At 34.1% G+C, this 12,837-nt stretch overlaps 1 protein-coding gene across 3 annotated transcripts in view; it reads right to left on the reverse strand.

Annotated features, from left to right (window-relative positions):
- KHDRBS2 (KH domain containing, RNA binding, signal transduction associated 2) overlaps window positions 1–12,837 on the reverse strand; it is a 429,412-nt gene that overhangs the window by 2,954 nt on the left and 413,621 nt on the right. The window contains exons 9-11 of one of the 3 annotated variants that reach the window (XR_001145208.1): window positions 5,700–5,873; window positions 3,718–3,780; window positions 1,172–1,198 (exon numbers count right to left, since the gene is read on the reverse strand). Coding sequence is in view for 1 of the 3 variants with exons in the window: in XM_004673598.1 (XP_004673655.1) it covers window positions 5,776–5,873 (98 nt within the window). In the remaining 2 variants the exon portion in view is untranslated. Of the gene's footprint in view, window positions 1–1,171; window positions 1,199–3,717; window positions 3,781–4,782; window positions 5,874–12,837 lie in introns of those variants that run through there. The other 2 variants (XR_001145205.1, XM_004673598.1) reach the window with 2 other exon arrangements.

A 12,837-nucleotide genomic window follows, 5' to 3' on the forward strand; every position in this document is an offset into this window, starting at 1 on the left:
GGTCACCTCCAGGGCAGGCGGGAATCGAACTCATGCAGAAGTGGCTTTAGCTTCTCAGTGCTGTGCTTTAACCCGCTGCGCCACCAGGGAGGGCCAGAGCACTATTTAAATAATAAAGTTTTAAAAACCACTTGCATTAAAAGAATTCATGAAAACATTTAATATGTCTTTCTTTGCCAAATTTATTTTAAAACTGTTAGTGCTTCAAATGTTAATTTAAATAGCCCTAGTTCCTATAATATACTGAAAGTGAAAATTAGATAATTTTTGCAAGCAAGGCAGGAAAGCACTATTTGATCTCTTAGTGATACCAAATTGATTCTGATTTAATCATATCTAAGTATAATAAGACTTTTTGTTGGGCAAATATTAACAGGCAGAAAGAGTTTCTTAGTTATTCATATTATTATTAGTATTTAAAATTTGTTTTATGTCCAGACTAACTGTCTTTGGTGTTTTGATGTGTTATGATTTGTCATTGGATTATCATATGTCAGGTGTTACTGCTTTATCTGAACACATGTATGGGGGTGTGCTCATGAGTAACTTCAACCACACTTCGATGGAATACACAGCAATTTAAAACCTCAATTTGCCATACAAGCATAATGTGATGTCAGCACAGGTGGATGTTAGACATGAGAATGTTTGCGTAGACAATGCCCCAGGACTGGGGCATTGGCAGGATACCACTTCTGCCATCTTTGGACTTCGCTGTTTAGAAATTAGTAAGAACAGACATGACATCATGAAGAGATCAGCTGGGAACCAACATTATTTAGTGATACTGACAAGAAAGGAGGCCCCCAACTGACTGGGCTAATGTTCATTAGTCAGGACCACACTATGAAAAGTTGTTATTCTAGCCAAGATTTCTGCTGAGAAGCCACTAACTGTTGGCTTTCAAACTCAAAATCCCTTCTCTCATAAGGCATTTTTTTATCTTTAAAAAACAAAAAGTTTTTGGGCCCTCGCTGGTGGCACAGCAGGTTAAAGCACAACATTAAGAAGCTTAAGTCAATTCTGCATGAGTTCGATTCCCGCTTGACTTGGAGGAGATCCACATGGCGTGGCAGACCTCTCCTGACCCAACTGCTGCTCTCCTCAGCAGTGTACTTTGTCGATCTGCCTGTTCTGCTCCCTGCTCTGTCTCTGGTGAATCCTCTCACCCTCCACATCTCTGGCCTGTACCACAGTTCTGTACGAATAAATAAATATTAAAATTTTTTTTTAAAGAACACTTGATCTTTTCATACCCAACAAATAAACTCACAAATATCACCTCATACTTCTGATATGTGTGAGAATGGCCCATATCAAAAGATCAGAAGCAACAACTCTTTGTGAGGTTATAGGGAAACAGGAGCCCTCATACACTGCTGGTGGTATTGTAGAATGATTGAGCGCTTTTGGAAGCATTATGGTTTTCTCAACACATTAAAAATAGATATGCAATATGATCCAGAAATTCCACCTCCAAATATGTACCCATCTGATGGAAAATCACTAGCTTAAATGTATATATGCATCCTAACTTTACTGCAACACTGTAATTGGTAACTTACAGAAACAACCTAAGTTCCCATGGACAGAGATGTGGAATCTATACAAAATGGACTACTACTCAGCTATATAAAAAAGATGAACTCTTGTCATTTGCAACAACATGGATGGAATTGGAAGAGATAATGCAAAGTGGAGTAAGTCAGGAGAAAAAAACAAATATCAGATATTCACTTATAGGTAGAACAAAGAGAAACAATACAAAAGGACAGACAAAACCAAACCAGTAATAAAACTTAGAGAGACTGTAGAATTGAGACTCTAGGAGATAGGGAGGGGAGGAGAGAAAAGGGAAGAGGTGGCACAGTAAACTCTGGCAAAGGGCGATGGGTACCATGGATGGGGGGTGTGGTGTGGTGTGATACATCTGAAGAGATGTTATCCTATACTTCTTAATCATATAAGTGTTGTGAACCAATGTTCCCATCAATATGCTTTATTTTTCAAAGTAAAAAAATACAGAAAAACTTAAACTCAACAGTCAAGAATGTTTTCTCCTCTTGTTCAGCCCTGGTGTTTCTGCTGTGACACCCTGCTCAGAGTTAATGCATTAAAGATTAGGTTTGAAGGTGAGATAACTATGGGTTTATAAAACAACTGTAACACCAACAATAAAATAATTACAATGGACACAGGAACATAATGATTAAGTATGTTGAGGTAGTAACAAACGTGAGTGGTTTTCTTTCACTGCTTTAAAAAGATCAAGCCTATGGTTTGTAAAGGATCAGAGGAGAATACTATACACATAGGATATCTGAATTAGAGATTGTTTTTCCCCTTGGTTTACAGAACATGAAAATATTTAAGAGTCAATCAGATATGGAATGTTGATAATTTTCTATAACTTTTGATCTTTGTGTCTGCAGCTTAACAAAGGATCTTGATTAGGTAACCCATATGCAGTATTAGTTATTTTAACAAAATGAATTTCAGGAAAATGATCTCAGATGAAGAGAGAGTTATAACTGACCAAACGAAAGATCTGCCTTGATTCCTTGGAATAGTCTCCTTAGGAAATAGCTCTGATTCTCTAAGTTCTAACTGATAGTGACTTCCTCTTAGCTTCCCCATAAAATCCAACCACTGAACTTACAATGGCTATGACCTGACTTGTGCTAGCTCTCCAGCCTTTGCTTTTTTCTGTGCCTTCATTTATCTGGGTCTCAGAGCCCTCTGGCCTGCTGCTTTCAAAACCTGAGCTTTCAACACTCCATGATGTGACAGAGCCCACTCCCTCACCAGGTGTGCTCCTCCCTTCCCTTCTTCACTGGACAGGAGATCTCTTTCATTCCCCTGGTCCCCTTAGTCTCTTTTGTACCCTAGTCCAAAGGAACCTCCAGGCTCCCCCAGACCTCTTCTGTGGCACTTCTTTAAGACTGAACTAACTCTATTGTGGGTAATTTTTATAATAAAAAAGACCAGACCCAGAGAAGAAGACATGATTTTACCTATTTTAAACACGGCAGCAAGGTCATTTCAAATACAAGCATCAGTTCAGTTCTGCAGACTTCATCACTGCCCTTGCCCTGAGTTCAGTATGAGATTTAGTGGCTCTAATTTTCAAGCCTTTGTGTATACCTCAATTTGGCTCATATCGAAAAAAAATATTCGTTGAAGCAAATAGACGTTACAAGGTAAGAAACAAGAAGTTTATCAATAAGTCCAATAGTGAAAATAATAGTCATGTCTATTTATTTTATTTGACTAAACAAAATGTTAGTGATAATTAATGTCATTTCATTGGCAAGGGGTAGATAAGGAGCTGTTAAGGATTCATTCTCCTGTCTTCTATCTTAGTCAACAGCTGTGATTTTCCTCTCATATCTTCAGAGTAAGAGCTTCAATACTGTTTCTTTGTACAATTAAGAGATAATATACAAGGTAGTTCACCACAAGGAAAAGGACTGAGGGTTAACTACTCGTTCACATTTAATTTGACAAGTTTCTGAATGAGCTCAGGAAGCCATGGCAGGTAAATACCAAGTCAGATCACTTTATTTCAAAGAAGATAAAATGAATTCAGTTCCTGGGCAACAATCTAAACCTTTTCAGTATTTCAACGAGTGGTATTTGCTGTTTCAGTTCACTGCTATAGCTTCATGTTGCTACAGATTATCTATCTATTTCAGAGAAGATAAAACATAAGCTTACCTCTATCCTTCTTAGCTCATCACACCTGCTATTCAATTATGTGATCTTTTTGCTTGTGTGTACCTGAAATAGTGAGAAAGAATAAAACAAGACATTTAATATGACTCACAGCATTGTGTCAAAGGTAAATATTTACAATTTTAATTGATGACAGACACACACTTCATAAACTATTAGCATGCAACTCCAGCTGCAAAAACTGAACAGCAATATGCCTAGCTGGTTAGCAGCAAAAAAGTAAACCAATCACATCGACAAAAGCCACCATAAACAAAAAAACTGTATTTAAAAGATGAACAGTTTTGGCATTCGTCCCTACCATCAAGTCTTTCACTTTCTTTTTCCATCAAAATTTAGCTTACGTTTGATGTTAGCAAGAGTTGCATTACTATTATTGTTAATTTTAGTTCTGTTTATTACCTTGAGGGTTATATCTTGTAAAATAATTTTGATGCCTCTAGTTAATGTTAATTAGTTGTTTTAATAACCTATAGACCTATTTGTTATGTTTTTGTAGGTTTACTTTTTTAACTATCAGGAACTTAATAACTGAGAATATTTAACATTACTGTTGCATAGGCAAAATTACAGAGTCACTATTAGTGTTACCTGTTTAACGTTTAGTCATCCTTTGAGTCCTGCGACATATTTCCTTAATAATCATCAGCCATCAAGTATGATAGTCTCAAAAGAAATATCAGCCCTCTAAACTGCCTTCAAGGGCGGTGATATTTAGCACTGAAAATTACAAATAAAGTTTTTGAGGTTGAATAGCAACAATTGGCCAGTGACACTGATGATTTGTTTGTCAAAACAAATTGTTATAAACTACGCAAATGAAGTCCACGCACTCCTTTGAGTGAAAACAAAGTGAATCTACGCAATGCTTACATGTTGGATGGGATATTTAATGTGCGGGGAAACTCAAAGGTTGAAGAACTAGGCATTTAGACAGTGGTAAGTGGTAATCTTACCTCTTTATACTCCATTACTCTTTCTCACGAGAGACATGCTAATGCAAACAAGTCAATCAGAATTTGTGTTTAGCAAGATAAAGCTTAGAGGATAGTTTAAAATCCATTTATTATTCTAAATCCATTTTTTTCCATTAACATGTTATACATTAGTGTTTACTAACCATGATTCATGTAACAGTTTAGTTTGTTAACTTTTAAATTATTTAACAACCATAAGTTATTAATACATTTTTAATTATTACACAGATATCTTAAAACAGGCTTGGGTTCATTTTTGTAATTTTTAAATAGAAAACATTTTAGTTATCTCTTGAAGAAGAAATAAAGCAGGCATTTAAAGCTAGAAAACAAGTAATTCCAAATTTAGTTTTTACAAAAGTTTTCAGCTTTATTGACAAATTATGGCAAACATATTTGACAAATTGTGGTTGCCTATTTAGAGAAGCTTACACATGGAACTTTATGTGTGTTTTTTTTCTTTTTTAACAAATACAGGTTAAAACACTGAACAAATTCAGTTAGCTACATACATACAGTAGCTGCTTGTTTTCAACCCCATTAAAACAGCATTTAAAATTAAATTTACAAACTTAATATCGAACATCTTCATCTAACTAACATATTAAAAGACAGGTTAAAACATCTTATCTACAACTTTATTATCAGCTAGTTCAAAAATCATATTACAGTTTTTAGCGACCCTAAACAAAGTTTTTGCTAGTTGATTGAGACTCAAAATCTGTTAACAGATTCATGCTCTTTCTTTAAAAAAAAAAAAAAAAAAGAGAAAGAAAAAAAAGATTACACACAACAATGAAAAACAACCAAGAGAGTATCATCCTACTGAAAGGTTTATAGACAATGCTTGCCAATGTCTTTTTTAGTCCGTTTTGTAAAATAATTCTAATGTCAATGTCACACCAACAGTATAGAGGGAAATACAAGAAATATATGGGAATAATCATGAGCAGTTATCCCTAGAATAGAAAAAAAAAAGACTATTACTTGTCTTGTTGCTGTTTATGTGGAGACCACAGGCTATGAATTGTCTTTGAGTTGAGGTCACAGGTGAGGAGGACCTTCAATATCTACCATAGGGGTGCTCCCTGTATCCCCCTCTGGCTGACCTTGGCGGTGGTGCCTTCAGGCTGGAGCGAGTCGTGGCCCATTCTTCTGGTGCTATGAAGGAGAGAAAGACTGTAACATTTACATGGCTTCATAGTTATCAAAACAGTCCTTTAAGATGCAATATATGACAGAGGGAAGGATAATACAAATTCTCAATACTGATGATTAAAGCATTACTACCTTTTCTACGTCGTCAGATCATAAAAAAAAAAGGATGGATTTTGAAGTGCAGTTGCTTGGAACTAAACTTGCAGGATATTTTTCAAAGAACAGAAAGTTATTTTCCTTGGATAAGGACTGTGTCACAAAATAGAAAGAGGAGTATCATTGTAAAGCACTCCTCATTTAATCTTGTACATAGACTTCTATAAGAATTCAACATAGAAAACCAAACAGTGGCCCTGAACTCTTGATTAACTTGAGAATTATTTCAGACTCTTAAGATGAAAGGAAAGGAAACTAAAAATAACTAAAGCCTGTTTTTCTCCCAAACCAAATGGCTAGAAAAGTATAGAGTAGGGCCTACAGGTTTTTTTCAGTGTTCACCTAGAGGAAAGATCTGGGGTTGAGCTCTATTATGCTAAACTGCGTTAGGCAAAGTTAGTGAGAGATAAGCAGATATGAAATAGAGTGAATATGAAGTAGCAGTATTGGTAAAGAAAAAAAAGAAATTAAGATCAGTTTTTCCAAGTAAACAACTTGGAAAATAAGCTATTAGTATACTAGGTAAAACCTCATTTACCTGTAAATCAGATTTCCAGTAACCTCAATGTTTTGGAACCTAGCCAAAAAATAAGACATAGGCTATCAAATTTTTTAGCATGGTGGCAAATAGCTTTTGTAAACTGTCTCCAGGAGAGGAATGCAGTTCTTCGAAGGATCAGGGATAAATTTTGGATTTAGGGTGACTTTTTTATGTGACTCCAGAAAGTAGGTTGTTTGGGTTAGATTATTTCAATAAGAATTCAATTCTTTAGTGAAGACTAGATTTCAGACATGGGATATGGTGAAAGGAAGCATGGACATATGAAAAGAAGTTACCAAAAAGAGACAGACTGACACTGACAACTTATCTAAAAAGTGGTGATTATGGACATATCAAGTGGAAAATCACTGCAGACTGAGGCATACACTCCTGGATATTTTAAGTGTCACTAAGAATAACTTTGTATAGTGGAAAAATTTAATTGCACTTACTATACTATCAGGTGAAAGAAAACAATTTGCAAAGTAGAAATGTTGAAAGGTTTATCAACATAGGAAAAGATGAGTTGTAAACTGTTTTCTAAAGGCACCCTTCACTGGGATATCTTTATTACTAATGACACTTAATGGCCAATACAATAATATCTTTCTCTATTTAAAGTACATGCATATGTTTATTTCAACATGTTATAGGACATAAGACAGATGTGAGATCCTAAATAAACACATTTTTCTGCTTTGCTGAAAAGCAGATCTAGCTTGACGAGGGTTTGACAAACTCTGTCTGTGAAACAAATTTGGCCAGCTGCTTGGATTTGTAAATAAAATTTTATTGGAAGACTGGCGAGTTTAGTTATTAACATGTTTATAGCTCCCTTTATTCTAAAGACAGAGATGAGTAATTTTGACAGAGACCACACTGCCTGCAAAGCCTAAAGTATTTACATCTCTGGGCTTTTACAGAAAAGGTTTACAGACCCCTGCTCTAGATACCATTGCTTTTTCTTTTCTTTCTTTCTTTCTTTTTTTTTTGGTGGGAAATTGTGGATGTTCATCTTTCTTATATGATTTTTTGAGTATAGAAATTTACCCCTGAGCTGGGATATTTCTCAGCATAGACATTTTGGAAAATAATTCTGTGTATGTACTTTATTGAAATAAAACAACACACTTGCTTTGATGTACCAGAAGGAAAAATGGATTTTGCTTGCAAGCACAAAGTACCTTCTTGGGTTTATGGAATGTGGATTCACACATTATCTATGAGTAATCAAGATATGTCAATATCTTTGTGTTCTGGTTGTAAAATTTATACGACTTTACTGTTGTTTTAAACAATTTTTACTTCATTTGTTCTAGAGTGCTAGAAACCCATGGGCTGCAGTTTATTGAGTTTAAAGGCTGAAATAATACAGGTTTTGAGTTTTTCCAGGGAATGAAAGTCCTCAGTACACAGATGCTGAATATTCCTGAAAAATAGTAAAATAACCCTAAGCATAGTGACAGCAATAGCTGCCACATCTAACCCTAGGGTTGTTAAAAGTTAGATTGTTATAATCCTCGGGACTTCCCATGGAATACATAAGTGATTAATAAGAATATATTGACTTTAATTGACTTTATCTTAGCCACTAATTGATGGATTTAAGACTTTTCATTTCCTAATTGTTGGTTAAATTAACTTACAAAAGCAGTCTGAGTTGAAAAATTTGAGATTAAATTTTAAAAGCTTAATAACTAAATTTTTTATACATATACTATTGGGTTAAAATCAAATTTCTTATTCAAGAGGACTTGTTAACTAGGTACCAAAATAATTTACTGGGTTAAATAAAATATTTGTAGTAGAAATCCATTATAAAAAGAATATAAAATACTTTGTTACACAAAAATATAGTCTTTTATAATTCCCCTTTTGTATATAAACACTGTGCTTTTTTTTCCTTGTAGAAGGAAAAATAAATGGGAAATATTGTTAACCAATAAAAATTACAAAAAAAAAGAAAAGCAGCAAAAATAAAATTCATACCCAGGCAAAAGTGGGTTTTACTTTTTCTAAGATATTTTAACATTAATAGAGGAAGTAAGGAATTAATTTCATTTAACTCATATGCTCAGTAATAACAGTGAATTTAAATAAAAATATTTATTTCTAAAACCCACACATTTATGCACAGTTAATTAATGGCTAGAGTTAAGAGCACACAATGGAGAAAGAAAAGCCTAAAGCATTTTCCTTCCAAATGACACTGACCTCAGAGATACCTTTTTAGATTTATCAACAATGGAAACAAAAGCAATGTAAGCAAATGGGACTATGCCAAATTAAAATCTATCTGTACAATGAAGGAAACAAGCATAAAAACAAAAATGCAATTGAATGACTGGTAGAAAATATTTGCACATCATAATTTGAGAAGCAATTATTGTCCAACATATATAAAAATCTCACACAATTTAACAACAAGAAGATCAAACAGTCTAAACAAAAAGTGGGCAGAAGATCTGAACACACTTTCCAAAGACTTTCAAACAGTCAATAGATACATAAAAAATGTTCATCATTGCCTGTGAATGGGAAACTTAAATCTAAAACACAATAAGATATCACTGGTGAGAATGACCTATATAAAATCATTAGAAACAAATGTTGGCAAAGATATAGAAAAAAATTCCCTGGTGCATTGTTGGTGGTAAATTGGCACAGGCTCTATGGAAAACAGTATGTATATTTCTAAAACAAAATTAAAACAAAATTAAATTAAATAGAACTACCATGTAACAATTTCAATTCTAGGAATCCGTATGACTATGAAAATATGAATGTAAAGGATATTTCAACCCTATATTCACCAAAGCACTCTACATACTAACTAAAATATGGAAACTACCAAAATACCCATTGACAGGTGATGATATTGATAGTTATACTCAGTGGAATATAACTCAGAAATGAAAGGTTCCTTTCTGAGACGAAATGAAATGAACTCGAGCTGTTTTTGCTAAGTGAAATAAGTCATGTATAGAAGGACAAATATTGACTCATTTCATTCATATGCAGAATGCAAAGAAATGGAAAAATAAAACTCAATACAATGTCTTAGACTCTGAGAACAAAGTATTAGATTAAAGGAGAAAAGGAAGTCAGAAGGAGGAACCAGGAGATGCTGTCATCTTGATTCTGGTCGCTGGTACAGGAAATTTGGGAGTGGGTGTGGTGTGGCATATTCATTTACAGAGTTGTGAAATTATACACCTAAAACTTAGGTACCTGTATAAAACTATGGTAAATCAATTAAAAAAACGTTATTTCTATTTGTGTTAAATTTATTTGGTATACTTTTCCTACTATAAGAATGTTTACCTATATCTACACTTGTATAATCACATAATACAAGTTATCTTTATTAAGTGAAGTTAACTTCTTTGAATCTGAACTTGGGAGCACACAGTGTATGAATGTCCTTCCTTTGTCATCATATAGGGTGTCATTGTGCATTACATGGTTAGTCAATCCCTCCATCTCTCACCAGAAGCTCCTGTATTCCTTTTCTATAAGTATCAGAAATAGAAGTGATTCTAGGAACCCAAAAGGATTCTAACTTGAGTCCATCATGGGATCTTGCACATGATGAGAAGAGAACCAAAGGCAGACATAAATTATCATATTAGATAAAAGGAATTAATATGAACTTATAAAGACCCAGAAAGGCCCAGACTTAGAATTTGATATTTTTGGGATTGTATTCAGCAAAGATGATTCAAAATGTTTTAAGGCTTCATATATATTTTTGGAATCTTGGCCAGTGTTTTGTTTCCTTGATGTAGGTTAAGATATTTAAAAAAATCATCACAGACAACAGAATTTAGAGATAATCTGTCCTTTTGGAAAATGAAAAAGGAAGTAAGATGTTTTAAATATTAAGATCATTGATATGAGAAGCATTAACTAAACTATGTGTGCAAAGAAAGCACACAAGTAACAAATGATTACTTAAGGAGGGTGTAAAATAACTGTCTGCCAGATTAAAAAAAAAAAAAAACTACTGCGATGGTGTGTAGAATTAGAGATCTGGAAATAGAAAGTGAGGACATGAGAAACAGTGCTTAAGTGACTTGATTAAATTCCTACCATCTATGCTTCTCAATTCAGATTTGAATAAATTATATAGTACATGAATAAGAAAGGGAAATGGGGCCCTCCCTGGTGGCACAGAAGGTTAAAGCACAGCACTGAGAAGCAAAAGCTACTTCAGCATGAGTTCAATCCCTGGCTCCGGAGGTGAACCACATGGCACAGCAGACCTTTCCAGACCTGCCAGCAGCTCCCCTTAGCAGTGTAATTCAGTTGGCCTGTTCTGCCCCCACTCTGTTCCTGGTGAATGCTCTCACCACTCCTATACCTCTGGCCTATACCCCAGTTCTATATGCATAAATAAATAAATTAAAAAAAAAAAAAAGGAAATGGGGCAAATAAAGCATCCACTAAATCTTTTTTTTTCTTTACTAAAGATTTGCTGTGTGTCGTCATTATTGTCAGTCCTGCATATGAGAATAGTTTAAATCTTAAGAAATTCACAAGTCAAAACTAACATGAAATTTCATAGATTACAACACAATTATAGCTGTATTTGAAGAAAATGCTCGGGAGATCCTGAAGGAGAAAGGATTAACTTCCATCATTTAACGAACTTTGTTCTGAACTCTTAACATTTAATCATCTCAAAGAAGTAATTTTCTGAGCATATGTAAGAATTCAGGTGCGTTTAACCTAATTAAGAGAAATTATTCTCTTTAAAGACTTTCCTTCCCTAGATTCTAGGATGTATGAAAGAAGAGGTCTACTTTTGTGGTAATTATATAGGAAAAATGCATAATTGTTTGTAAGCTACATGTAAATAAATGGTATTACTAGCAGAAAAGAAACTTTTAAATTAATTATGCAAAAAAGTAAAACAGGGATCCTACTCAGAAAACACTGTTAACAATTAGGTTGTAGTATTCTATATATTTGAAATTGATAAATACTTTTTTAAAACTCCAACTCCAGCATTTTATTACCCAGACTGAAATTTTTACTCAGTTGAATCAAGTTTTATAGAATGCCTTAGAGTTTTTCTTCATTACATGCTAATAGGCATCACTGAGGAGCATTTTGCTTTTGATAAAGGGGTATAAATTACACATGTAACTCTTCCTGTGCAGTAAATGTTACTCTAGTTACTTGAAAAACGTATGCATCTCAAATAACCTGCTCTCAGCAGAATCAAGCCTATTAAGTAGAGTGCATTTTCCCATTTGTTCTCATTCTTGCCTTGGGAACTACATATTTTGGGAAGCATTCAGAGCATTCAGGGAAAAAAATCTGGATGATTTTTTTTAATGCAAAATTGCATTCTCTGGATATACCTGAGACACTGCAAATATTGAGGTTCTGGTGTTAAAAAAAAAAAAAGCATAGGGATAAGGGGCCAATTTAGGAAGTCATTGTTACTTAACTCTCGAGAAAATAAACTTTTAGTGCTTATCATCTTCAGAGTAAATTAATTTTATAGATCAATGCAGAACAGATATAGGTTGTTCATACTTTGGTAGCCCTACATAGCTATACATCTGAGATCTGAAAAAGAACCTGAAAAGCAAAAGGAAGGAGGGATGTGGGGAGGGAGTTGAGGGAAGGAAGGAAGAAGAAAGGGAGGAGAGAAGTGATGCTAGTATCTTCGTTTTAAAAAAATAATAGGTAATTATTAACTCACCAAAACAGAAAAGGACAGCTCCTGTTATTTTTGGCAAACTGTAAACCAATATGCAAAAAAACACAAGTAAAGTAGAAAAGCTAAATTAATCTCTATGATTACAAGCCACTAATGTCTGGTTTGCCAATCACATAAAGCTCATTTCAATACAGCTGATTGAAATTTGTCCTGCCTCTGACTCAGTTTGTTGCCCTCAGGTAAGTGTTTGATCTCCGCAGATAGGAGTCTATTTAAAAACAACTTTCACGTACATACTAAAGTTATTTATTTTCTTTTTTTGGCTATTTATTTCCAAACAAAATGTTAATTTTATGTTTGTTGTTGGTATATCTTATTGTAACAGCAATCCATAATCTTTAGTTTACTTTAAACTATTCAATTATTATTTTTTTTTCAAAAGTTTATTTTTACATCATTTTGTACATTTTTTTTTCCATCTCAATTGTAAACCCCGCGGACTTCCCATCACCAAGTCACCCATGTGCCATCACCATAATCCCGTGCATTTCATTCCCCCCACCCCGTTTTTGATCCCATTCCCCACTCCACCCCCA

Source organism: Condylura cristata, unplaced genomic scaffold, assembly GCF_000260355.1.
Source record: "Condylura cristata isolate star-nosed mole 26May11 unplaced genomic scaffold, ConCri1.0 scaffold00001, whole genome shotgun sequence".
In the NCBI taxonomy this organism is placed as follows: domain Eukaryota; kingdom Metazoa; phylum Chordata; class Mammalia; order Eulipotyphla; family Talpidae; genus Condylura; species Condylura cristata.